This window comes from Cricetulus griseus, chromosome 2 (assembly GCF_003668045.3).
Source record: "Cricetulus griseus strain 17A/GY chromosome 2, alternate assembly CriGri-PICRH-1.0, whole genome shotgun sequence".
Taxonomy (NCBI): Eukaryota; Metazoa; Chordata; class Mammalia; order Rodentia; family Cricetidae; genus Cricetulus; species Cricetulus griseus.
The window spans coordinates 397903862-397930760 of NC_048595.1; the positions used below are offsets into that span (position 1 = coordinate 397903862).

The 26899-nt window shown below is 51.3% G+C and overlaps 2 protein-coding genes across 2 annotated transcripts; one reads left to right on the forward strand and one right to left on the reverse strand.

Moving 5' to 3' along the window:
* The first annotated feature begins 593 nt into the window (after positions 1-593).
* On the forward strand, positions 594-6508 carry LOC100764435 (keratin, type II cuticular Hb6). Its single transcript, XM_027396026.1, has 9 exons — positions 594-962; positions 1611-1819; positions 2452-2512; positions 3280-3375; positions 3544-3708; positions 3958-4083; positions 4347-4567; positions 6162-6193; positions 6327-6508. Exons 1-9 carry the CDS (start codon positions 594-596, stop codon positions 6506-6508), a joined length of 1461 nt encoding a protein of 486 aa, XP_027251827.1.
* Positions 6509-13520: 7012 nt separating this feature from the next.
* On the reverse strand, positions 13521-19932 carry LOC100764732 (keratin, type II cuticular Hb1). Its single transcript, XM_027396027.2, has 9 exons — positions 19570-19932; positions 17854-18062; positions 16895-16955; positions 16673-16768; positions 16006-16170; positions 15632-15757; positions 15130-15350; positions 14120-14151; positions 13521-13687 (listed from the first exon to the last, which is right to left on the reverse strand). The coding sequence occupies exons 1-9, from the start codon at positions 19930-19932 to the stop codon at positions 13521-13523; spliced, it is 1440 nt and encodes a 479-aa protein (XP_027251828.1).
* Positions 19933-26899: the final 6967 nt, after the last annotated feature.

Genomic DNA, 26899 nt, shown 5'->3' on the forward strand with positions numbered 1-26899 from the left:
ACAGTAGGTCCAGAAGATGGAGGAGGGAGAAGATGACTAACTTAGAGATTATGTAGATATGGGGCCTTAGGGGGCACAGAAAAGAGCCACCTAGGCGAGGAATCCCACTTAGCTTACCAGTTCCATGCCACCTGCTTCCCTAGCCTGGCTGGGTCAGGACCATGGACAGCGGTGTCGCTATTTTTCAATTCAGCCCATTGGAGCTACAGCTCAGTCCCTTCTCCATTTTCCTTGCAGCCTGAATCACCTACCCTGTCTTTCTACCTCTGTTTCTGAGTATTGGGAACATGAGCAGAGGATGGAGGAGGTGAGCTGGCCCTTTGAAGAAGAAAATTGTACAGTTTAGGGTAAAGGACCATAAACATCTGGCTGCAAATGGGCACCAATTAAGCACACTTAAGAAGGAGCCACAACAGCTAACAAGCCAAGCTCATAAAGGCAGCTAATTGCTTTAGACCACGTGGTCACAGTCAAGGTCCCCACATATATAAAAGGCCAACAAAATCTAAAGAGGTAAACACCCAAATCCACGTCCACTGTTACCTCCACTTGGACGTCTCCAGTCTCATAGTCCCCCTTCTCCCCAGATAATCATGACTTGTGGATCCTACTGTGGTGGCCGCGCCTTCAGCTGCGCCTCAGCCTGTGGGCCCAGGCCAGGCCGCTGCTGCATCTCTGCAGCTCCCTACAGGGGCATCTCCTGCTACCGTGGACTCTCAGGAGGCTTCGGCAGCCACAGCGTCTGTGGGGCCTTCCGCTCTGGCTCCTGTGGAAGAAGCTTCGGATACCGCTCTGGTGGAGTCTGTGGGCCCACACCCCCCTGCATCACCAGTGTCTCTGTCAATGAGAGCCTGCTCACACCCCTCAACCTGGAGATTGACCCCAATGCTCAGTGTGTGAAGCATGAGGAGAAGGAACAGATCAAGTGCCTCAACAGCAAGTTTGCAGCCTTCATCGACAAGGTGGGTGTCCTGGACCAGCCCCTTCCTGGAGCCCATCATAAACATGGCCAAGGCTGGGTGCTGAGGGGGACAGGAGGCAGAAAGACCTCTCATATTGATGCCTAGTGCCAAGGGAGAGATGTGTCCAGATGGGCACACTAAGGACCCACAGGGCTCATCTGCCAGTCCCAAGAAGCAGGGCTTATGGTCAGGCTGCCCTGGCACAAGCTGACAGAAGGGAGTCCCAGAGGACTGCAGCATGGAGCTGTGGGCAGCCCAATGAGGAAGGTTGCACTTCAGCTGACAGGAAGGGAGGCAGACTGCTGGGGGAGGGCCAGAGGCCAGCCTAGAGAGCTCCTCCAGATGTCCTGGTCACCACCTCCCTGGATCCATGCCAGCCCCTCATACTGGGATATGAATGTAGGTGCTCTGCTTTGGGGGTGTCCTTCCTTCCTAGCTTCAGAGGATAGTACCAGCACAGGACACTGAAGTGGCCACCTGGGTCTGTGAGTGTGGACACCGAGCCTGTCCCTTGTATTCTCCCCACGTGGAAAAGCTGAGGCAGGACCGAGATAAGGGAATGGAGAGTTGGCTCCTTCCCAGAGCCCCTCCACCATCTCCACCATCACCCCAGATCTGCCTCTGAACCCTTTCTCACTCCCATGGCAGGTGCGTTTCCTGGAGCAGCAGAACAAGCTGCTGGAGACCAAGTGGCAGTTCTACCAGAACCGCAAGTGCTGTGAGAGCAACGTGGAGCCACTGTTTGAGGGCTACATTGAGACCCTGAGGAGGGAGGCTGAGTGTGTGGAGGCTGACAGCGGGCGGCTGGCTGCTGAGCTCAACCATGCTCAGGAGGCCATGGAGGGCTACAAGAAGAGGTGAAAATGGCCTGCTGTGGTACTGCCATAAGATGTGCCTAATATCAAAAGTCAGGACACAGACAGCAAAAGTCTAGCCAGGTTGAGGATATTGTGGGATCCTGCTGTGAAGTATCTTCACAGATGCTCCCTGGAGAGGTTTGGAGAGTGCCAGAGTGAACTGTTTCGGCCTCAGCTTTCCCTCTGGAGACAGACCAACAGCTCTACCTTTTCTGGGAAAGGACAGCCCCGAGACCCCCATGCACCCTTTCTGACTGTGTCCCCTGAACAGGGAAGCAGGAGGGCCAGGACCCATGCTCTTCTGTCTCCCTGTCTTCCTAATGAACCCTTGGGCTCTGGGTCTACTCAGCAGCTGGGCTGGGGCTAACATGCGAGGGAGGGGAGGCTGGAACTGCAGTACCCAAGACCTCTCCATTCCCAGATGAAGTTGGGCTTGGATCCTCATTTCCTTCCTGTGGTGACATCAGAACAGTAGTGGCATGTTCCCTTATAGCCTGATTCCACTCCCAGATAGCCCAGCTTTCTCCAGAAAGACCTGGTGGGGCCAAGAGCAGTGAGGGCTCATCTACTTCATCCCCTGGCACAGAGGGAAAGGTTTCTTCACACTGTCTCCTTTTCCTTTCCTCTCCTAGGTACGAGGAGGAAGTTTCCCTGAGAGCCACAGCCGAGAACGAGTTTGTGGCCCTAAAGAAGGCAAGTAGCAGGGATGTGGGAGGCAGGGCAATGTGGACACCTGGGGACACACTGTGCTTGTGGCGACCCCAAGGCTTAACCTCTGCAGAAGTTGTGACCTTTTTACAACAGTACAGGAAAATTCTCAGTGAGGTAGCTCAATGAATGTCATACCCAGGCTTGTGACAAAGGGCTATTGTCAAGGCAGCAGTCAGTTAGAAGTTTGGTGCCTAGAGGAGACTTACAGTTCCACTACCATGGAGCCACGTATCAGCAAGGTCTATTGCTTCCTGCCCTGTTGCGGGGTGGTGCCTATATTGGTGTGCCTTTCCCTGCTTCTGAGTGTATGGCTGGGGTAGCAGCAGCCACAGGGCTTCATTCAGCCCATTGAAAAGTGGTGTGTTCTACATCCCATTTTATATTCTGACCAGAATGTTAGGACCCAAGCCGGTAGGTATAGGATAATAGGGTCACTAGGAGTGGCCAGGTGGCCTCTCTAAGCCCTGCTGGTTCAGGTCAGGGTCAGATGGCTGATCTGGGAGCCACTGGCAAACTTTTTAGAGTAGAATGGGCCAAAGAGTGACAAGAGGGAAGATGTCTTGGGGGCTGAGAGGCAGCAAGTCTCCAGTCCTGAGAAGATGCCAAGTGCATGCTGGGAAGTGGGGGCAGAGATGGCTTGTACACAGGGATCTTTCTCCCCTGTGCTGCATGGGGTGGATGGAGAGAGAGAGAGGAGTTTGGGACATGATCATCCAAGTGATTCAGGTTCACATATCGCTGCTTCCCAGGACGTGGACTGTGCCTACCTGCGCAAATCAGACCTGGAGGCCAACGTTGAGGCACTGACCCAGGAGATCGACTTCCTGAGGAGGCTGTATGAGGAGGTGAGAGCAGCAGCCAGGTGGAAGCCTGGCAAGTAGCCTAAAGACAGTCATTCCATGGCTGTGAAGTCCTGTGTGGACTAAGGGAGGTCTGAGAGGCCGGCAGCAGTATGTGGGGTTAGACTGAATTTTCAACAAGCTTTTGACTGCTTGCTGTTCCCTCCTCATCAGGAGATCCGAATCCTCCACGCCCACATCTCAGACACCTCTGTCATCGTCAAGATGGACAACAGCAGGGATCTGAACATGGACTGCATCGTGGCTGAGATCAAGGCTCAGTATGATGACATTGCCACCCGCAGCCGGGCAGAGGCCGAGTCCTGGTACCGCACCAAGGTGAGAGGTCACAACACCTGTCCTTAGACAAGACAGTGGGAAGGACTCCAGGATCTATGAGAAAAGGCTTCTTGTACCCCAAGAATCACAAGAAGATTGCAGTCAGCTCTGGGGGGAGGGGGGGAAGCAGCCCTGGCTGAGCACCGGGCTACCTGCTGTGCATCTTGCACACTCAGTGGTGGTGTGCTCGCTCTCTGGGTCGATGTTGCATCCTGTGTCTCATGAGCATCTCTGCTTCCCCATGCCCAGTGTGAGGAGATGAAGGCCACAGTGATCAGGCACGGGGAGACCCTGCGCCGCACCAGAGAGGAGATGAATGAGCTGAACCGCATCATCCAGAGGCTGACAGCTGAGATTGAGAACGCCAAGTGCCAGGTATGTTGGGCTCAGCTGTGCTGGGACCAGGGAGGCTGGGTGTCTGCTCAGTACCATAGGGCCAGCATGTGCCCTGCCTGGATCTTACCATTTAGTATTCTTCCTATTTATATGGGCGGAATCCTGCCCATGGCCACTCTGATTGAACCAGGTCTATAAAGAAAAAGTTCTTATTTGAGGGTGAGGGATGTTTCCCAGCTGGTAGGTAATACAGAGATGGACCCAGGAACCATAGACCATCTCATTCTCTTCTGTGTCCCCAGAACACCAAGCTGGAGGCTGCAGTGACCCAGTCTGAGCAGCAGGGAGAGGCTGCCCTCACTGATGCCCGCTGCAAGCTGGCTGAGCTGGAGGCTGCCCTACAGAAGGCCAAGCAGGACATGGCCTGCTTGCTCAAGGAGTACCAGGAGGTGATGAACTCCAAGCTGGGGCTGGACATCGAGATCGCCACCTACAGGCGCCTGCTGGAGGGCGAGGAGCAGAGGTGGGTCCTGTAGTTTTTCATTCTCCCAACCCTTTTTGGGTCCTCAGCATTGAGAGCCTCTCACCTTGGGTAGCTGTCAACCTCGCTTCCTCATCTCACCATCCTGCACGTGCATAGGAGATCTGTGTAAGTCCTTTAACCTTGATCTAGCTCCATGTCACTTCCTCATGCTTGCCTGTCGCTGAGGCTGCCAACAGGGAAGTACTGGGTTTGCTCCTTGAGACTGAGCTGGAGTCCATCCTAGGATTTGTTTCCTCTTTCCCCAGCAAGGTCTACATGTATTTCTAGGATTCCATCTTCTTTCCTAACCTGGCCCTTGCTAACTCCACTCCAACCTTGGAATTTCAGATTTATCTCATTATAGCAGCATATTTATCTCATTATAGCAGATTCCACCAACTCCTGCTTAACTATTTGGCAATGAGTGCCCTAAAGTGCTCTCCCATTGCAGTTCAGACTGTGGTATGGACAGCTGAGGAACTTTGTTAGTTTTCAAGCTTTGGAGTTGTGTACTGGTGGAGGAACCTCTGGCCATTCTGCCTTCCTGGGGTGGATGACCCCTGGCAACCCAAGCTCTTAAGGACCCTACTCTGAACCAAGATCTCATATTGCACCCTTGCTTTCTGTTTCCTAGTCAGTCATTTGGTCATGTCTGGAACTTCTTTTTGTATAATGCCAGCCTCCAGGGTGGCACACAGATGGAGAATTGTGTGTACTGGGGTCATGGGGTCATAGGCTTGGTATCTGGAAGTCTGTGTTATCACATAGAGAAATCGTCCCAACACAGTGAAGTAGTTTGGGAAGCCCAGACACATAGGTGATGGCCCCTCAGGTATCTGAAAGTTGGAGAGAGATATAGACAGAGCGCTGGGAAAGGAACCACAGTTCCTCCACCACGTACTGGGAGAGAAGCAGTTACCTAGGAGACCACAGAGGGCGGGTTGTAGGATCTGAGGTTGAGTTTGCCAGCACCTTGACCATTTTGTGTTTAGGACAACTCTGCTTGGTTCTCTTCTGTGAGATAATGTCAAGTGGAAGAGATACAGGCCAGGTGGAATTGGAGTTTTAGCCATTTCCTCTCTGGGTGTCCAATGAGATGACTGTTGTAGGTGATTCAAAGCTGGCTCTAAGTTTCTAATGTCTCATTTTTTTTTTAAACTGGGGAGTCATTTATGAAGATAAACATTGTCTTTAGACACTGGGGTAAAAATTCTGGTTTCCTTTAGGCCCATATTGCCATGATGACAATCATATAGGATTTAGAAGGTCACATCTGTTCCCCTGGAATGCACTCACAACTCAGAACCAACAGGGCAACAGCAAGTGCTTCACCATGTGTGTCTAGGTCTCTTTGTCCCCATGAGAGCAATTGGATTATTCTGGGAGAAGACCTAGACCCCTCTGGGGAGGCTAAAACTCAGGGTGCACAGAGAATAAGCCTGGTGACACGGAGGCATGCCTTGCCTTCAGAACAAACATGGTGCCTCCCACCCCAAACCAGCTCCTGGTTTCCCAGTCTCTTCCTAGCAGGGCCCAAGATGTTACCTGTTCCACCCTTTCCCGTGCACTAATGTCTCGCTTTCCTCTCCCACAGGTTGTGTGAAGGCGTTGGCTCCGTGAATGTGTGTAAGTAATCCCAGCCTTCCCCTTTCCTGCGGGGTGATGTGAGTCTTTGGGGGCGGGAACACACGCGCTTGCTGCCCAGCTGCCTGGCAGTGGCAGTGGCTGACGCGGTCTCCCTTGTTCTCCCTGCTTTCAGGCGTGAGCAGCTCCCGCGGTGGCGTCGTCTGTGGCGATCTCTGCGTCTCTGGTACTGCCCCTGCTGTCAACACCCGAGTGTGCAGCGCCCCCTGCAGCGGCAACGTGGTGGTGGGCACCCCTAATGCCTGCGCTCCCTGCTCCGGAGCCGGCTCCTGTAGCGGAGGCTGTAAGAAGTGCTAGGAAGCCTCAGTGCTGCCACCGCGCACCCTGTGACCGCACAGAGAGACAGTGGCCTCAGCGCCTCCATCCAATTCTGTAGCCTTCCCTAGCAACTTATTCCGAGGATTCTTGCTTTTATTTCCCCTTCTGTTTCTTTTCTTTTTATTTATTTGCTGGATTTACTGGTCTTAAGATCTTGGAGGATCTGCTGCCCTAGGATCCTCTTTGTCTGCTGGGTTCCTAGCATGCTTTTGCTTGGGCATGGAGACAGGGACTAACATGGTTGCTGGTTTTCCTGTCACTCAGCCAGAGACCACGTGACCCAGAGCATCTCCTTTAGGGTCTGCCTGGCAGCAGGTATCCCCAACCCAGGGACTCAGCTGCCTGCACTTTTGCCTTTGTCTCCCTCTGCGTTCCCAATAAACTAATTGCAGTGAATCAAACCTGTGCCTTAGACTCTCCAAAATGCTGCCTATGACAGGGGCCTCTGCCAGAGGTCTCAGGACCCCCAGCTACCTGTATGTTTTCAGTAGACAAAAACATACAGTAGGCACCTTCTGTCTGGCCTGGAGAAATCAGGCCTTGTGGACAACAAAGTCAGATTCAAGACAGAGTCTTGTGCAGTGGTCAGTATTCTAACTGAGGTGTTCTGTCTCAAGCACTGTGCATTATGGCCTGGGGGACTGTCCCTGGGGTCTCCAGGGACATTTTATTTTGTAGCATCCTTGGGCTCTGTCACTAGATGCAGGCAGATATTTCTCTTCCCCTTATTGTGATAAGCAAAGATATCTTTAGACAAGGCGCAATGTCACTGAGGGCTTCTCAGCCACAGTCCATTTTGCTCCCCTTCCTTGAAGGACAATTCTGGGGTTCAGTGCTTGAGGAAGGGATGGGAGAATGGAGAAAAGGCAGTGAGTGGCAGAGGAGAGGAACTCCTGGTAGGTCGGGGCAGAAGACCTGGCATTCAGAGCGGTGACTGTCACCTGCTGTGTGGGTGAATGAGCAAGTTGCTTCCATCCTGAGTGTCCAGTTTCTCTGCTTCAGAGTGAGGAGGGGTTACACTGTTCCTAGTGTGGTCCCCAGCTCTCTGAGGAGAGGGGAAAGGGCTTTGTTAGTGGAGGCTGTATTGGAACAGAAGTCCAGGTCTGGCTATTTCCAGTTCCACCACAGCGGGCAGGTCTCCCATCCTCATCAGACTTTGGTTCTTCATCTGAAAAATAGATCTATGGTGCCTACATTGTTGTGGGGAAGAATGTCAGGCAGTGGTGGCACACAACAAATCTTTCCAGAGAGGTGTCATTTTAAAACTTATGCTTTTTTCCTCCTCGGTGTTGAGGACCAAACCCATGTCTTTACACATCCTAGACAAGTGCTCTCCCACTGAGTACGATCCTAGCCGGGGAGGGTTCAAACACAACTTCCTCACTCCTCCTGCTCCCTCCCAAGTCTGTGGGCTTTCAGGGAAGCTCTTGCTCGTTGCCTGACATCTTTCCGGGTACTGTGATGATGAGAGCTCCTTAGGGCCTTTCTGGCAAGGCTGGTCCTGGTGCTGGCTGCCAGCTGTGAGCTTAGGCAAGGGTTATCAGCTAGAGTATGTCAGCTAGGCTTGAATTCGAGGGAAATAATTGAGCAGAGGAAATTACCATAAATAATTATTAACTACAGTGGAAGACTGGGTGGAATGAGGGGTGGGTAGCAAACAGTAAACTATAGGAGCTGTGGTGATAGACATGGCTGAGGCCTGCTTGGTGCTATGGTTAATCTTGATTTTCAGTTCATTGGATGGAGAGTGACCTTAGGATAATTTGCAAAGCACATCTCTGTTTGTGTCTGTGAAGGGTTTCCCAGAGAAAACTAATTATAGGGGAGCAGACTCATTCTGAACATGGGCTTTCTCTCTCTCTCTCTCTCTCTCTCTCTCTCTCTCTCTCTCTCTCTCTCTCTCTCTCTGTCTCTCTCTGTCTCTCTGTCTCTCTGTCTCTCTGTCTCTCTGTCTCTCTCTCTCTCTCTCTCTCTCTCTCTCTCTCTCTCTCTCTCTCAGTGTGGTCCAGGCTAGTCTCAAACTCATGATAATCATCCTGCCTCAGCTTCCTGAGTGCTGGTATTATAAGCATGTGCCACCACACCGGCACAAGACAACCATTTTTAACTCTCTCTTTACCTGAGTGAATGTGGGTTCTATAGTCTTTGGTGATTCTGATGGAGATCCCCTGCCTCTCCTTGAGGTCTCAGTTTCAGCATTGCTTCTAACCCTGGCTACTGATCCTCCTGCCCAGTTCCCTTTCTCCCAGCCCTAAATCCCTGGGCTCTGTAGAGCCCCTTTGACTGTTTTCTTCAAATGCAAAAGCCCCTCCAGGAAGGAGGAGGGAGGCTCACAATACCTAGGAAGACAGTGAAGGCCCAGGTTCAGGAGGCTTCCCAGATTCATAGGCCCTGCTCAAGGTTGTAAAAGTGGAACTGACAGGGAACATACCTAGAGCTCCAGGGTGCCACTCTGTGTGTGTGAGTCACTGTCCATGCTGGCTGGGTGGGCTTTTTCATGATACAGCTGTCTTTGAGTCATCCACATTTCTGTACATATGGAACACCATAAGCTCATTGGTTCTTCAAATAGACTTAGAGACTTTACTTTTTTGTTTTGTTTTGTTTTTTAATCAGTGCCCTATCTGGGTGAATATGTAGACATTTGTTCATGTTTCCCCATGAAAAGTCACACAACAGGTGACTATGGTGGCGGGGAGGCAGGTCTAGAGACTCATCACTGTAGCTGAGAATACAATGTCAGCCTTGGATAGGGTGGAAATTGGATGACTCCCTGGGTTCCCCTATGTGACACTGTGATGAGCCTCCTGCGATTACCTCCCTTAAGGTCCCCTCCTCAAGTCCTTGGGAAGAAGTGTCAATGTCCCAGAGCAGCTTCCAAGAAGGGAACAACTGCAAGGGCCCCACAGAGCTTATGTCCATGCAGTTCAGGTGTTGACATCTGAGGCCCCCACAGGGGAGCAAGTGAAGGGCACTGGGAGACCTGAAAGACACCGAGTGGTGGGTCAGAGCCAGAGTGTGGGGTGCTAGTACACTCTTTTAGATAACCCGAGGTCACTTAGAGGGCAGAGGGAGCCACAGAAGATGGAGCTTGTGTACTGTGGAGGTCCCTGCTCCTGTGTGGTATGAGCAAGCTTCACCCTGCTCTGAGTTGTGTAAAACAGTGGCTTTTGAACTGAGCCTTGTACTGGGTGATTCCACTTTACAAAACAGAAGTTGGCTCCATTTGAGTACAAATAACTAGGCAGGCTCATTAACACTGCATCTCTTGTGTGCACGTGTGTGTGTGTGTGTGTGTGTGTGTGTGTGTGTGTGTGTGTGTGTTGACACTGTCTCGTACCTGCCATGAGGTGCACACTGATAAATGTACTCATTCATATAAACTAAAAAGTGTCATCGATGAACTTATCAGAGTAGATGGAAATACATGGATACAAGCAGATTAAAACTATATCAGAAAAATAGGCCTGTGAACTTATCCGACACACTAAGAACAGTGAAGGCTATTGTGTCCATACAGACCTGGCCTCGGACTTCACCTGACTGGAACACTGGTGGGTAGGCCTGGCTTTGCACCTTCCAGATGGCTTTCTTTCCTAATGGCCCACAGCCACCTGCATATGTGTTAGTTCTCTGTGCTCATTAAGATCTCTATGAGCTCTATGGCCTCTTGAACTCTCCTGTAGCCACTCTGTCACTTACATATATATTACTGTGTGAATGTGGTGTGTTATCTGAGGAGTGACATTAGTAACTTATCAGAATAAAAAGAACCTGAAGCTGGGGGCTTGGTGGTGTATACCTTTAATCCAAGCACTTAGGAAGTTGGGTCAGGAGGGTCAGGAAATCAAAGCCAACTTTGGCAACATAGTGAGTTGGAGACTCAACTACATGATGTGAGACTCTGTCTCAAAAAACAAAACAAAACAAAACAACAACAACAACAACAACAACAACAAAAACCCAGCCAACTGACCAACCAATTGTGATCACCAGTGGCCACAATATTTAGGGGGATCAGAATTACTAGATAAATTGCAGTCAAGAATACTGATACAGGGGTCTGGAGAGATGGCTCAGAGCTTAAGAGCGCTGACTGCTCTTCCAGAGGTCTTGAGTTCAATTCCCAGCAACCACATTGTGGCGCACAACCATCTATAATGAGATCTGGTGCATGCAGACACAGCATTCATATACACAAAATAAATAAATCTTAAAAAAGAATACTGATACAGCTAATTAATTTATTGCTATTCACTAATTCTAAGCTTGTTGAAAGACACAAACATTTATTATATGGTTTTGTGGCAGTAGGGAGAGAAAAAGGAACATTAAGAAAACTGTTTGGGAGGAAGACAAGAACAATTCTGGTGGCTGAATCCAAGGGCATCCTGGCCAGGAAGGATACTGGCTTCTGTCCTGGACAGGACTGTGGCCTCAAAGAGTGCTGCTGCTCTTTGTTGTGGAATATTAGTTAAAGATGTATTACATTTGTTTATGCTGTGGAACATTTATTTAATGATGCAAAGATGTGTTGCATTATTTTACGTTGCATTTGTTTAACTCTGTAAAGCTGTGTTACTTTGTTTGCCTAAAACACCTGATTGGTTTAATAAAGAGCTGAACGGCCAGTAGCTAGGTAGGAGAGGGATAGACAGGGCTGACAAGCAGAGAGAATAAAGAGAGAGAGAGAGAGAGAGAGAGAGAGAGAGAGAGAGAGAGAGAGAGAGGAAGGAAGAAGAGGAGTGAAAAGAGGAGAAAAGGAGGAGAGGAGGATGCCAGGGGCCAGCCGCCCAGCCAGACATGGAATAAGAAGGAAAGAAAAGATATGCAGAAATAGAGAAAGGTAAAAGCCCAGAGGCAAAAGACAGACGGATAATTTAAGTTAAGAAAACCTGGCTAGATTTTTTTTGGGGAGCTTTGTGGTAAGCCCTCAAGGAGTAAAGAGTAAAAAGAAAGAAAGGAAGCTAACTACAGTTCTTGGCAAAGTAGAGAGGAGAAAGAAGTGAGGAGGCGTAGGAAGAATCCAGGAGAGGCAGCCTTCAGGGCCAGGGTTGTGGGAGAGAGATCGCGTGTGGGGGGACGCAGGGCATGCTGCTGAGCAGTGAGGCCAGTGAAGTCTTCAGGATTCTGAGCATGGCCTCTAGCTTAACCAGGCAGGACTTTGAGCAGAGTGGGATCTAAGGTGGAGGCTGGTGTAGTGGTCCTGGGTCAGGGTACAATGGTAGAGGGGCTCTGAATGCTCAAGGTGAGGCTGCAGGGTGAGGGGTATGAGCCAACGAGTGATGCCATGGGATGAGTGAGAGCCTGTGAGGCAGGAGGGATAGGCTGGGGACCGAAAACTGTCAAGGAGTGACAGGGAGCTTGGTGTAAATCCCAGACGGCTAAGACCTAAAGAGTGAGGGGTAGAACATCTTTCAAGAGGGGGTGGGGAGGTGGGAAGGAGGTCATGGGCAGAGGCAGGGCTGAGGAAGGGGGGAGTGGGGAGGGCAGCAGTGGTGGATGCATGGGGATGGAGTTCTTTTAAGGTCAGGCTCCTCTAGCCTGGGCTCAGAACTCTTCTGGCTCTTTTATTCTGGAGTATTCCCAGGACCGGTGAGGTCAGGCTGAGAAGAACAGAGTAGCTGTCTTAGAGTTAGGGATGAGACACTGAGGTACTGGGAACAAGGCATCGAGGTGGCAATGGTAACATGGAGTGGGGGCCAGAGCGACACAAAGTGGTCCTGGTGGCACTTCTGATGGTTGCTGCTGTGATGTGTGTGTGGTGTTAGGGTACAGGGAGTGAATATACGTGGGAGAAGAAAGTGGGGTATGGATGGAAGGGAGTTAGAGCCACACAGACAGACAGACACAGAGACAGATGGATAGCAGACAGACAGACACACATGTCCCATGCCCAGATAGATGGACCAACAGACAGACAGACACATACCCTAACTCCCACACCCACATACAGATACTGGATGGGCAGACAGACAGATACTCCCTCAATCTTCCACACCCACACAGACAGATGGAAGGACTGACCGACAGACAGACACCTACTCCCAACCTCCTACACCCACACACAGATGGATAGGCAGACAGACAGACAGATACTCCCCAGCCCCCCCCAAATTGATGGATGTACAGACAGGCAGACAGACAGACAGACAGACAGATATGCAACCCTGCTTTTCAGCAGAGCCTGTGGCCTCTGTTTCCTTCAGGATGGAGGCAAAAAGCCCATCATCTCACTTTACCAACCACAGGAATCGATGGAGAAGGTTACTGGTAATGAAAAAAGGATGTGTGTTTAGGAGAAACAACCATCTCTCTTTGGTGGGCAACACATGGACAACTACCTGGCCTAGTCTAAAGTGTGGTATAGGAAGCCCATGCTTTGAGCTCTGCCTGGTGGGGCTGGGAGGCAATTCTGTTTGGGAACAGGCCCTGGAGATGTCTGCCACAAGGACAGGCTCCAGTAGCCCCAGTCCTTTGGTCATATCACCAAGCCAGTGACAGCTGGGCTCCCTAGGAGACAGCATGCAGTCACCCCAAGAAAGTGCAACACCTTACACAGCTCTGAGAGTAGGCACAAAGTTTATTGCACAACAGGTTCTAGAGGCTGGAGGCATAGGAAGCAGCACTGGGCACCGCCAGGGCTGTAGCTGAGGCAGGAGGCTGGTAGCTGTCAGCAGGTGGCTGGACAGAAAGGCAGCTGCTGGGGATGGGAACTGTATTCTCAGAAGACAGGACAAGCTGGGGATGGGGACAGTATTCTCAGAACACAGGGCAGCTGGGGATGGGGACAGTATTCTCAGAACACAGGGCAGCTGGGGATGGGGACAGTATTCTCAGAACACAGGACAGCTGGGGATGGGGACTGTATTCTCAGAACACAGGGCAGCTGGGGATAGGGACTGTATTCTCAGAACACAAGGGCAGCAGACCTTGAGGTTACTGTGTTCAGCCTTGTAGGGCAGGCCACTTCCTGGCTCTCTCGTGACCTCTAACACCTCCCCTGGTAACAGGAGCCGCTTCCACAGGGCGCACACAGGCCAGTGCTCACTGCCACATTCCCACTGCATGGGGCACTGCAGACACTGCCTGTCACTGGCCGTGAGCCAGACACACACAGGTCCCCAGACACAACTCCACCACGGGAGCTGCTGACACCTGTGAGAACAAGAGAAGGGTCTTGAAGCCTGGCTGGTGGCCACCCCAGCTAGTCACCTTCCCTTGGTCGATTTGATTCCTCCAGCCCTCAGTTCTAGTTTGTAAACTGTGCAGGGAAGCCTCCCCTAGGGAGCCAGGAGACCTGAGTTATGGGCCTGCTTCTGCTCTATGACTCCCTTTGTGAACTCTGCTCCCTGACTTCTACAAGGCAGACATTATACTAACTGACTTCTTAGGTCCCTTGGATTGATATCTTTCCCTTTCCCACCCCAGCCATTCTGGGAGCTAACCCAAGTCTCTCTTTCTGTATGAGCAACCTAGTCCCCTTGAGTGGAGTTATTAGTGATATTTTCCCAGTGTCTATATACCACACTGGGAAACCTTAGCTGATGCCAAAGCCTACGATTTCCTTTCAGAGTCCATTATACTTACAGACGTTCACAGATCCGACACCTTCACACAGCCTGAGTGGAGGAAAGGCAAGGAAGGAAGAGAGAGGAGTCAGAACGAGGCATGTCTCCCTCAGACACCATGTTCCATTCATATTTATCTTTCTGTCACTTAGACAAAGGCGTCTGTGTGGTGGTTGTGGCCCTTCAGGGCACGCTACGGTGAGCAGGCTTCAGACTGGCTTCAAGTCTCACTTGCTTTTATTCAGCTGACTGCAACACGTAGCCCGAACAAGCCCCTGATGGACTTGGCTAGGCCCAGCTTTAGGAAGGAATGGTCTCTACAAGCTCAAGCTTTGAGGGTTGGTCTCTGAATGCTGGCTGTTTTGGAACTTTAGGAGGTGGGATTGAGCCAGAGAAAGTAGGTCACCAAAAGTGAGACTTCAAAGGCTACACCCTAGACTCTGGCTCTTGATCCTGCTGGTTTGCTATCATGTGAACCGTCTCACACCACATACTTCCACTGCTGTGAACAGAGCTGCCTTGCCACATTCTCCTTGCTGTGATGGGCCAAGATCCTCTGAGACTGTGAGCTAGAGGAGAACAAAGCCATGCCCCCACGCCCTGCACTTATGTTGTTCTGTCCAGCACTGTGGTCACAGCATTGCAAAGTAACCAAAGGTGTCCTCCTGGGCACACAGGCCAGGGGCAGAAGTTGGCCTGCAGCTCAAACCAAGAGCAAGACCTCATGGGCCTATAGGCAAGGTGTCCATCTTGTAAGAGCCAAGAGTAGGACCCAAAAAAGTTCTGACCCAGAGGTAGGGCACTTGGCTCTAATCCTATCAGTCTCCTATGATGGCTGGAGCTCTGGCTCTATGGTGGCAATAGCTTGTGCGATGAGGCCACCCAAAGCCAGTTCAAGAGCATTGGGACACAGTCAGAAATGGTTCTAGCTTACGTCGGTCAGGCTAAAACCGAGATTTGAAGGGCGGGAGACAGTCTAAGCAGGGAAAGTTCCCAAGGTAGTGGAAGTGGAGTGGGTGAGGGACCCACCTCTGCTCCTCGCCCTCCAGCAGGCGCCTGTAGGTGGCGATCTCGATGTCCAGCCCCAGCTTGGAGTTCATCACCTCCTGGTACTCCTTGAGCAGGCAGGCCATGTCCTGCTTGGCCTTCTGTAGGGCAGCCTCCAGCTCAGCCAGCTTGCAGCGGGCATCAGTGAGGGCAGCCTCTCCCTGCTGCTCAGACTGGGTCACTGCAGCCTCCAGCTTGGTGTTCTGGGGATACAGAAGAGAATGAGAGGGCCTATGGTTCCTGGGTCCATCTCTGCATTACCTGGATGTATCCAGTCTGCTACCAGCTGGGAAACATCCCTCACCCTCAAATAAGAACTTTTTCTTTATAGACCTGGTTCAATCAGAGTGGCCATGGGCAGGATTCCGCCCATATAAATAGGAAGAATACTAAATGGTAAGATCCAGGCAGGGCACATGCTGGCCCTATGGCACTGAGCAGACACCCAGCCTCCCTGGTCCCAGCACAGCTGAGCCCAACATACCTGGCATTTGGCGTTCTCAATCTCAGCTGTCAGCCTCTGGATGATGCGGTTCAGCTCATTCATCTCCTCTCTGGTGCGGCGCAGGGTCTCCCCGTGCCTGATCACTGTGGCCTTCATCTCCTCACACTGGGCATGGGGAAGCAGAGATGCTCATGAGACACAGGATGCAACATCGACCCAGAGAGCGAGCACACCACCACTGAGTGTGCAAGATGCACAGCAGGTAGCCCGGTGCTCAGCCAGGGCTGCCTCCCCTCCCCCCCCAGAGCTGACTGCAATCTTCTTATGATTCTTGGGGTACAAGAAGCCTTTTCTCATAGATCCTGGAGTCCTTCCCATTGTGTCGTCTAAGGACAGGTGTTGTGACCTCTCACCTTGGTGCGGTACCAGGACTCGGCCTCTGCCCGGCTTCGGGTGGCAATGTCATCATACTGAGCCTTGATCTCAGCCACGATGCAGTCCATGTTCAGGTCCCTGCTGTTGTCCATCTTGACGATGACAGAGGTGTCTGAGATGTGGGCGTGGAGGATTCGGATCTCCTGATGAGGAGAGAGAAGGAAGATAGGTTGTCTGGGCTTTTCTTCACCTGCCATTTCCTCAACCCCCATAACTCTCCTCATCAGCCATATTTGTAGCAGAACTACTGCCACCTAGAAAAGCTGCAGCTTTCTGTTTGTAAATATGCATTTGAAGCAGCCACAAGCATTTCTCAAATTCTTTCTTGTGGAGTTGCTTAGGCACAGTGAACCCAAGCTGTATCCAGATGGTTCCCTAGGGACAGATTGTGCCATGGGGCCTGATGCTCTCTTAGACCAACCTTAGGACCAGCAAGGCTGGGCTGTACCTGTTGGTCCAGGAAGGAATAGGTGGTCTATGGGAGGACAGCTCATCCAGTCTGCCTGGCTCTTCAGTCCCCTGCCCAAGCTCTCCAACCTCCAACCTGGCTCATGTGTCAGATTAGGTTCCTTATGGTAGGGAGCTTGGTGGGTTTGGGGATTCCTTCCAAGCCTCACGTGTACTTGCCATGGCTACTACCCTTACCTCTTCATACAGCCGCCGCAGGAAGTCAATCTCCTGGGTCAGTGCCTCTGCATTGGCCTCCAGGTCTGACTTGCGCAGGTAGGCACAGTCCACGTCCTGTGGGGTTTGCAGAGAGCAATAATGGTAGCTCTTCCTTGCCCTTGGGGCATCTGGGTGCTGAGTGCCAGGCCAGAGGGGACAGGGTGGGGTAAAACTGGGTGGGGACAATCTTTAATCACTCACCTTCTTTAGAGCCACAAATTCATTTTCTGCTGTGGCCCGGAGTGCAACTTCTTCTTCGTACCTGAGGCAGGAGGGAAAGGAGGCCTTGTTCAAGTGGCTGTAGACCTTGGCCTTGAAGCTGGCTCCAGAGCAGCCTGAACTCCAGGCCTCCTTAGAGGACCTGGGAGAAGCCAGGCTCCAGGCACAGGCCCGTGAAAATATTGAGTCTTTGCAGTAGAGACCGGATAGTGGTATTTAGAAGGTGAGCATTTACACACACACACACACACACACACACACACACACACACACACACACACACACTCAGAGGTGTGTGTGAAGTTGGGCAGAGGGTGATGCTGTTTTCCCTCATCTTTTGCTCTGAGCCCTTGGTCAGCATCCTGTCTATTATGTCTTCCTGGTATGAGCCAAGGCACCACTTTGTAGGAAGGCTTGCTCAGAGCCAGGGCTAGTGACCACAGGCCGTAGCAGAGCATGCCACTGAAGAAGGCTGGACCCTTTGAGAAGCACAAGCTTTCTGAGACTCAGTGCCCATCCTTCATGGCTGCGCCACATGGAACTGAAAGTCTCCATAGGTGACCATGCCATGCCTGCATCCCAGCAGACTGTAAACCCCCAAGGGCAGGGAGCATGCACGCCGATGGCTGCATTAGTAGCATCCTGTTGTGTCTGCCTGAATGTGGAAGTTTTGGAGGAGGAGAGTGGGGGAGGAAACCCTAAAAACAGCATCTAGAAGCTTAAGGGCCAGTTCTGGAGACCAGGAAATGTAGGTTTCCCCAGTGTTTGTTGAGGCTGTCTTGCAAAGGAAAGGGACTCTATGCCTGAAGGAAGGCAGAGAAAGGAGCTCCTTGATGGACGAGGAAGAGTGGGCTTCCTGACCTAGGCAGGCAGAGATCCCAACTACAGGCCAGATGTTCTGTACCCAGGGAGCTCCTGCTAAGACTCTCCACTGCCCTCACCTCTTCTTGTAGCCCTCCATGGCCTCCTGAGCATGGTTGAGCTCAGCAGCCAGCCGCCCGCTGTCAGCCTCCACACACTCAGCCTCCCTCCTCAGGGTCTCAATGTAGCCCTCAAACAGTGGCTCCACGTTGCTCTCACAGCACTTGCGGTTCTGGTAGAACTGCCACTTGGTCTCCAGCAGCTTGTTCTGCTGCTCCAGGAAGCGCACCTGCCATTGAGAATTAAAGTCTGAGAATGGACTCTTGCAGGATTAGAAAGCAAAGGGTGCTCATACATGTGCATGCATGCATGCCGTGTGTGTGTGTGTGTGTGTGTGTGTGTGTGTGTGTGTGTGTGTGTGTGCACATGTGCGCGTGATCATGCGGGCACACACACACATGCACATTAACAGCACCTGAAAGCCCATGTCCTCCTTGGTTTACATGTCATCTTTTCATAACTATACCGGGGCTGAACCAATTTCCCGACTGTAGCTCCTTCTTGAAATCTAACCAGTCAGTTCACCTAGTGTCACGGAAAGTGCTTAACCCATACCTTCTGGACTCAGCTGCCTTTTTTTAATACATGACCTTGGATAAGGTACTTAGCCCTCTGCAGCGTGGGGGTGGTTAAAGCACTTGTCACAAAGTGTAGAGAGGCAAGCTACCCTGAGAAGATAACACACACAGCAAAGCAGCTGTGACAGTCAACCTGCATGTGGACCGGTGGGCCTGTTTAGACTGTAAACTCTGGGGAGAGAAGTGTGTGCCAATTATGGAACCCTGAAACAACAGCACAATTAGAATAATAGGCACCTGGGATATGACTGCAGAAATGCCTTGTGTTCTGCCCTTGTGCTCAAGAGCGGAACTGAGGCCAGGGAACATAGCTGGCTGTGGAGAGAGACCCTTGATTTTCAGGAACTTTATCCCACTCTGATATTACAGATTATTGGGCTCATACATGTGCATGCATGCATGCCGTGTGTGTGTGTGTGTGTGTGTGTGTGTGTGTGTGTGTGTGTGTGTGTGTGTGCCACCACCAGGTTGGTTCACTCCCAGATGCAGACGCTATATCCCCAGTAAGTTCTTTCCTGTGCTAGCTTTAGTGTCTTACGTGTGCTGGCTCTGGACAGCTCTTCCCAGCCCAGAGCTGCTTTCTCCTTGGAGCCTTCACTACCTGTGCTCCAATCTCAGCTACATATGGCTACCTGGGTTCTATGAAGAAGGCTGCAGGCTCGAGTTTACCCTGGCTCTGCAGAAGCTGTCTGTGGAGCCCAGACCATATGTAGACTCTCTTCCCATAAGGTCCTGAGGATGGGGTTTGTGGCTGTAACTGAGGCCTGCATGAGCTTCAGTGTAGTAGCTTGCACAAAGTACCCTGGTCCAGCTGCTACATGGGATTAAAACAGCTCTGTGAGATGAGCTTCCAGTCAGTCTCCACAGTTACACTTTCTGCCCTCGATGTGGAGAGAACACCCACCTTACTGCATGAGCATCTACTTGGTCTTATGGACCGGAAAATCCCAGAGGGCAGCTCCTGGGGAGAGGCTGTGCCTGTGCTCTGTAGGTCGTAGTTCCACTTTCAGTTTGTTTCCTCTTATCAATCTTTTTCTGTCTGTGCCCCTTTAGCCTTAGGGGTTCTACCTGTTTGTACTCACTCTGAATCCCCCTCAGCACCCAGCCTTGGCCATGTTTATGATGGGCTCCAGGAAGGGGCTGGTCCAGGACACCCACCTTGTCGATGAAGGCTGCAAACTTGCTGTTGAGGCACTTGATCTGTTCCTTCTCCTCATGCTTCACACACTGAGCATTGGGGTCGATCTCCAGGTTGAGGGGTGTGAGCAGGCTCTCATTGACAGAGACACTGGTGATGCAGGGGGGTGTGGGCCCGCAGACTCCACCAGAGCGGTATCCAAAGCTTCTTCCACAGGAGCCAGAGCGGAAGGCCCCACAGACGCTGTGGCTGCCGAAGCCCCCAGAGAGTCCACGGTAGCAGGAGATGCCCCTGTAGGGAGCTGCAGAGATGCAGCAGCGGCCTGGCCTGGGCCCACAGGCTGAGGCGCAGCTGAAGTTTCCGGTTCTAAAGCCACAGGTCATGGTGGAGGAAAGGACACGTGCAAAGAGGAGAGAAGTTGACAGTGGATGGAGCTGAGGCCGTGTGTTCCCTGGGTCATTGAAGGCCCTTTTATATGCCTTCAGTAGCTGGCATTAAAAGAGGCCAAGAAGAGACAATAGCTGTGTTTTATTGGCTTGGCAGCGCCTGGCCTCTTAAGCTCCAACTCGCTTGCCTCCTAGTGTGGTTGTGTCAACAATCCCTGGCCACAGGCCTGTTTCATCTTCAAAGCCATTTACAAGCTTCCAGCTGGCCTCTGCCCCTCCCTTGGTCTCTTGGAGAGAAGGGCAAGGGAATCCCTTGGATCATGATCTCTGAACCCTTTTCAGGAAGGGTCTTACCTGGGCTATGGATCCTGGAGATCCGACCTGGCTTTGGGCAGAGTGGCTGATCTGTCCTACCTATGTCCCTAACACCTCCTCCTCATCTGTCCTCATCCAAAATGCCGATAGATAAGGCCCTGTCTTCATTGTTACGGTGAACATTTTCCAGCCCCTTCTTTCCTGAAGCCTGGCCAGGGTAGAATGGGGGTAGGAGCTTAAGAGATTAGAGTGGGAACAGGGTTTGGCCTCTGCATTTGGGTATTCCCAGTGCAGGCGGAGCAGCTGGCCCATGGGAGAAGGCAAATTGGAATGCTCAGCATAGACTTGAGGATAGTGGTTCTCAACCTTCCTAATGCTGCCACCCTTTAATACAGTCCCTCATGGTTTTTTTTTTTTTTTTTTTTTTTTTTTTTGGTTTTTTGAGACAGGGTTTCTCTGTGTAGCTTTGGAGCCTATCCTGGCACTCGCTCTGGAGACCAGGCTGGCCTCAAACTCACAGAGATCCGCCTGCCTCTGCCTCCCGAGTGCTGGGATTAAAGGCGTGTGCCACCAACGCCCAGCTACAGTCCCTCATGTTATGGTGGTCCCCAACCATAAGGTTATTTTGTTGCTATTTCAGAACTTATTTTGCTGCTATTATGAATCATATTGTAAATTCAGGATACCTGATATACAACCCCCAATGGATCGCTACCCACAGGTTAAGAATTGCTGCTTGAGTTCCAGATGTCATTGCAGGTAGGATCTGGAGCAAGGCTTAAGAACAGGCTCTCCAGAGTTCCAGGTGTCTTGGTAGGGAGTGGAAGGTGGATTTGAAAAGGACTGGGGGGGACACAGAATTGAGAGGACCCCAGATACGGTAGTCTGGCTCTGATCTGGAGACTGTTCATTCCTCCATTCTCCAGGAAATGTGAACTCAGTCACCTTGGCTGTAGCCACAATGCTGCTCTCTGGGGATTCAGCCAAGACCTGGGGTTTTGGAGGTGGGTGGTGTGGAAAGAGCTTGGGGAAACCAGTTTTTGTTCAGTGGTTCGTGGAGAAGCTGCAATTGCGAAGAATTTTCTTCAGTGTCCAAGCTCAGGACTTGGGTCTGACAAGGTCTCAGTGACTGTCTTGGTGTGCCTATGCCCACCAGGAGACAGGAAAAATACTGTGTGGGCTCTACAGGGTCCGGAAAGGGGTCTATTGCTCCCCTAAGGAGGACTCACTAAGTGGCCTAAGGCTGGGACTCAGGGAACTGTCCTTAAAGCCATGCTGTCTTTATTTGGCCTTATCTTAAAGCGCAGGTCACATGATGACTGATCCAGGAGGGTTCCCTAACCTGGTGTCTGAGCCCATAAACCTCTCAGGCACACGTCTCTTGATGGCCTTTGAGAATGATTCCTTTGATGGTTCCATTTCCTGAGTAAGCTACAGTCTGAGCTAAAAATAACCCTCCATGCTTCCCACAGCTCCTCACCTTTTGCCCCCCCCCTCCTTTCGGTGTATGGGGCGTGAACCAAGTACATCCCACATGGAGCTTTTGGAATGAAGAGGAGCCTGTCTGCTGTGGGGAACTTGTCGGGAAGCTGGATCACACTTACCAGGGAGGAAAGGTCTCTTCTGGACCCCACACTCAGGTTTCCACGGTTTCAGGCCAAGGTGTGGGCATGGGACAGGGGCATCTGGTGTGAGAGACCTACCATGGCATTGGCCTTAAGACTTGGGCCTGGTAGGATATCTGCAGCTGCTGGAGGGTGTGGCTGACTGGTTCTGTCATGCTAAGTCTTAGCAGGTTCACAACTGTTAAACATCTGAGAAAGACCCTTTTCCCCTGGGCAGAGGGAAGCATCAGGAGTGGCTTGGTTAAGCGGTCACATAGGACAAGGTCTTTGAAGTGCTGAGGGGTGGAGAGTCTTTCCCAAAGCTCACCTTCCTCACTGCCCCATAACTGCCCCCACTGCTCTCTGGCTAGCTCATCTGTCACAGTCCCGGGGCTGGAATCAAGAGGGTCCTTTCTCTGAGAGACTCTGTATAGACACACAGAGTATACTGTATATGACTTAAGGAGCCATAATGATGTTCACTCCTGTCCAGCCCTTGTTGCACAGACTCCTAAGATTCATTACATCCTTGGCAACTGGGGCCTCTTTCCAGCTCTGCGAGAGGCCCAGGCTACTCTGGCTCCCTTATGTGTAAAATTGGAATGGCAGTGGTACGGCACATGCTTTGCTGGCATAGGATTAAGTGGTCCCAGCTCAAGCCATAGGAAAGGCCACCCCACCCCAACTCCATGCTTACAGGGTGACTGGGTCTTGGTTGCAAGCAGTCAGCAAGACCTGGCAAAGGGACAGTGTCACTGCCAATGAGATGCCAAGCACCACACCTTGGGTCAGCAGCAAACAGCCATGGATTTATGAGGCGACCATTGTCGCCACCTCAAAAAGCCTAAATTAGAGCTCACACATGTAAAGTGCTGAAGAACAAAGGCACCTGGACCAAGGATCCCCTGAAAACAGACACAGACAGGAAACTGACAAAGAACCCTAGGCAGCTCTCCCCACCAAGGCTGGCTCTGCCCACCTGGGTTCCAGTTGTGGTTGGTTCTGATTTTGACCACGGCCTTATAAAGGCTCTGCTGAGACTATGGTTCAGTCATAAGGCCTGCGCTCTGTGCCTGCTTTGGGATGCTGCTTGCTGCCTCTGTTGCCTAGGCACTGGCCTGTCCCAGCTGCCTGGGCCACCTGCTGGCCCTCCTTAACCAGCTTCTGAGTTCTGTCTGTTGTTCTGGGCTGGTTGCTCCTATTTAGTCTTTCTCCTAACTGTGTTTTTCTGGTCATGATCGTCTGAATACCTGGTTTCTTATTCATGCTCTCTGGCTTTACTATTTCTTATCTTTGTGTCTCAACATGGGCCTTCCCTTTTGTTTTCTGTCCTTTCTTAGTTGAATTTTGAGAAACATCCCTGTGGCAAAACATTAGTAGGTGCATCTCCGTACCTGTCCTTCCGTTTCCTTAACACAAGTTGTTCAGCGTGGGCCTGTGGGACTAAGGGGCTTGCCTGGCTGGGGCCTACCCGTCTGGTGCCTGGCTGCTTGTAGAAGTGATATTTCTTTGGGGGAAGCTGTTTCTGGGAAGTCAGAGGGCCTAGGAATCAGGAAATGTAGGTACAATATCTGAGTTGGATGTGGAATGAAAGGGTAGTTGATCTCGGCAAGGTTTCTTTCTTCAGCTATAAAATGGTGGTATGGCTGTCTGGGCTTTATGATGAGCTAGCCTGGGCTCTGTGATGAGCTATCCTGGGCTCTATGATGAGCTAGGCAGCTGATATATGTGAAGTGCTTCGATTCACCCCATTAGGGGGCTTTGTCGCAGGCCTTTATAACTTCTCTTCTTTCAGCCGTGGCATTTCTAGTTTTGCCTTCTGCCTATGAACCCACAGTGCATGAAGGTCAGTGGGCCCTACCACATACTTGACAACTGCATATTGCAGAAGTACCATGCTCCTGATGGGACAAAGAGGTATTTATTACAAGCTGTGTCCTGCAGGGGTCAGCTGGTCAGCTGGGTCAGTTTGCAGCTATGCCCCAGTTAAATGGAGACTGGGGAAGCAGGTCTTCAAGGCTGGTGTGATAGGTACACCTGTCTCAGCAGCTCAGAGGAGATGCAGCAGCCCGAGGCTCGGAAGGACGGAAAAGGTACTTCTCAGAAAAGCACAGGAACGCAGCAGGTGAGTAGCTATGCTGGGTGGAGTTCAGAGGATGCTACACCTGAAGGATGAACCTGGGGTCCATGCCAACAAGAGATGCTCATAAGATTAGTTACGTTTATTTCATTTTGTCAATGTGACATAATGCCTCATAGAAACAGTCCAAGGGAGGAAGATCTGTTTTGGTCACTGTGCAAGAGACACAGTCCACCATGGGGGAAGGTGTGGTACTGGGACCACTCATTTCCATGGCAATGGGAGCTTGGGGCTCTGCTTGCTCATATCTCAGCAGTCCAGGCAGCACAGAGATCAAGTTATATCCACAAGCTCTGTCCCAGAGTTATACTCTGACCAGCTTGATACGTGTCCACAAAGATGCCACCAGTTGGGACTGAACATTCTAAGCAGCCTGTGGGGGCCATTTCATGCTCAAACCATAACACACATTTTCAAGGTTGTGCTGAAACATAACTGGAGTTACTAGCCAAAAAAAGAAATTAGGGCCCCAGGGGTATGTGTGAGCAACCACAGTTGCTCAATGGGCCAAGAGTGTTTCCCATGTAAGCATGGGGACCTGAGTTTGGAATAGCCAGCATCCATGTAAAAAGCAGAGTGTGTCTGTGCCTCCTGTCACCCCCCCCCCCCGCCTCCCTGGGATCTGGAAGCTCACTGGCCAGCCAGCTTAGGTGAGTCAGGAATCTTCATTGCATGTTCCTCCCATACCCCTATGGTGAGGCAGCCTTAAAACCCAGTCAGTTAACTATGCTGTTTGGACTTTCTTCCTCTAAAAATAATGAGCTGAAAACCTTGTTTTCTTTTATTCCTTCCTAGCCTCAGACATTTTGTATTGTGACATAGTAATGTAATATGGATTGACACACCCAGAAGTCCCACTCTTGAGAGGATCACAACCTCAAATCTGAGAGTAGTTAGTTCTCTTACAAGAACAAGGTCATTCACAGTGGCATTATTTCTATAGTCGCAGGTTAGAGGCAACCTCAGCTACCATGGGTTGGCCAGAGATGAGTACATGATAACAAATCATGTCAGAAAGTGTGAAGGTAGAAGGTGACCAGAAGGTAATATGACAAGGTTGATGCACTTACAAGCCATGTGGTACTGAGGTATGAAAGACAGAGCAGAAGATGCAGACAAGGGCAGGAGCTGAGGACCAGAGAGGAGGAGCTGGGAAACAGAGGAGAAGCTGGGGACCAGAGGAGGATCTGGGGACTAGAGCAGGAGCTAGGGACCAGAGAAGGATCCGAGGACCAGAAGAGAAGCTGGAGACCAGAGAAGGAGCTGGGGACCAGGGTAGGAGCTGAAGACTAGAGGAGGAGCTGGGGACTGGAGCAGGAGCTGGGGACCAGAGAGGAGGAGCTGGGAAACAGAGGAGAAGCTGGGGACCAGAGGAGGATGTGTACATGGATGCTGTATACACACTGCAGCACCATCACTATTTGCTTCATAGTGATGCATCCTACATGTTGCAGAGGGATCCTTTGGGGCTGAGGAGAGAGGGAAGAAAGAAAGAAGACAACATAGATAGCCCTAGGCAGAGGATGAGCAGAACGGCCCACTTGACTCTGCCATGTCCAAAGGAAACCTGGAAACTGGGTGGGAGGAACATAGGAAGTCAGTTATAGAAGCTGGGGGCCAGCCTGGGGCCTGAGCCTTCGTCTTCACTGGAGAAGTGCAGCTTGGAAGGAGACTTTGGGGCAGCTCAGACTGTCACAGGAACTGGAGGCAGGAAGCCTGAGCTCTGTTTTGGAGTCAAGTGTGTTGGGCATGGGTTGTGGCTTCTTGCTGCCCAGGCTGGTTCCCATGAACTGAACCCACTCAGGGATGCCACTGGAGGAAAGAAATCACACATGAAAGAGCTTGGAGAAGCCATTCCCATGTTTCTAAAACCGGGGCCAGGGACTACTTGCAGGCAAAGGGTTTTCCCTGATGGTATCCTAAAGAACTGGCTCAGGGGAGCTGACTCTGGGTGAGGGAGCCCTCTAGTGGGAACATTGAAGCAATCCTATTGCACCTTTTAAAGATTTTTGGTGACACACACAGCTTCCCTGTCCTCCCCTTTCCCAAAGATAAGGGTGTGCGGGTGTGGGAGTGTGAAGGAAGGGGTTTCAGTGTGGATATGGGTGTAGGAGGGTGTTGAGTCTGTTGAGTAGAGGTATAGTGTAGCTAGGAAGCCCCTAGAGGGAGTCAGGGAAATGGCCATGGAAAGTGTTTTTGTTACCTGAATATTCTATCCTGTTCCTACTCCCCTGGATCCTGTTCTTGTAGGATCCAAGACAAGAAAGCTCTGGCTAGTACAGCCTGGAAGCAGACCTCAGGTAGTGTCCAAAGCCCAGTCCCTGTAGTTTTAGTCCATTGGTTGTCCACGTCTTTGGGGACACACTGGGGCCTTGTCTCTGTCTGTAACAATAAGTCTTTCCGCCAAACTGCCTGAGTCTTGCTGCCACGTGGGTGCTTTCCGCCAGGCCGCCCAAGTTTTGCCCGCCACCACGTTAAGGTCCCAAGTAACACAGAGAGACTTATATTAGGTACAAATGCTGCTTGGTCAATGACTAGGATTTCTCATCTGCTAGCTTAGTCTTAATTATCATAAATCTATATTTTATAAGACTTATTGGATGCCAGCAGCAAGCATCCTGTCTTCCCAGGCTCACATTGCGACTCTGTGCTTTCTCCTACCTTTCCCAGAATCCTCCTTGACTCCTAGTCCCACCTACCTTGTTTTCCTATTGGCCAGCAGTACTTATTTATCAACCAATAAGACAATCATATACACAGAAGGACCTCCCCCATCACCTGTCCCCTAAGGGCCTCCACTCTGCACCTCCTATGACCACCCCCCAGAGCCTGCTTTCTTCAGGACCTCTCAGGGTGGATTCCAGAGCCTCAAGTATACCTGAAATCCCTCTGGGTGCTGTCTGGG

Excerpts from the sequence above, each read along its gene's own strand:
- LOC100764732 (XM_027396027.2), bottom strand. The coding sequence starts at position 19,932 with ATGACCTGTGGCTTTAGAACCGGAAACTTCAGCTGCGCCTCAGCCTGT. Across the intron at positions 16,171-16,672 it reads TGCGGCGGCTGTATGAAGAG|GAGATCCGAATCCTCCACGC; the intron begins GTAAGGGTAGTA and ends TCTCCTCATCAG. Across the intron at positions 15,351-15,631 it reads TTGAGAACGCCAAATGCCAG|AACACCAAGCTGGAGGCTGC; the intron begins GTATGTTGGGCT and ends CTGTATCCCCAG.
- LOC100764435 (XM_027396026.1), top strand. The coding sequence starts at position 594 with ATGACTTGTGGATCCTACTGTGGTGGCCGCGCCTTCAGCTGCGCCTCA. Across the intron at positions 963-1,610 it reads TTGCAGCCTTCATCGACAAG|GTGCGTTTCCTGGAGCAGCA; the intron begins GTGGGTGTCCTG and ends CTCCCATGGCAG. Across the intron at positions 4,568-6,161 it reads CTGGAGGGCGAGGAGCAGAG|GTTGTGTGAAGGCGTTGGCT; the intron begins GTGGGTCCTGTA and ends CCTCTCCCACAG.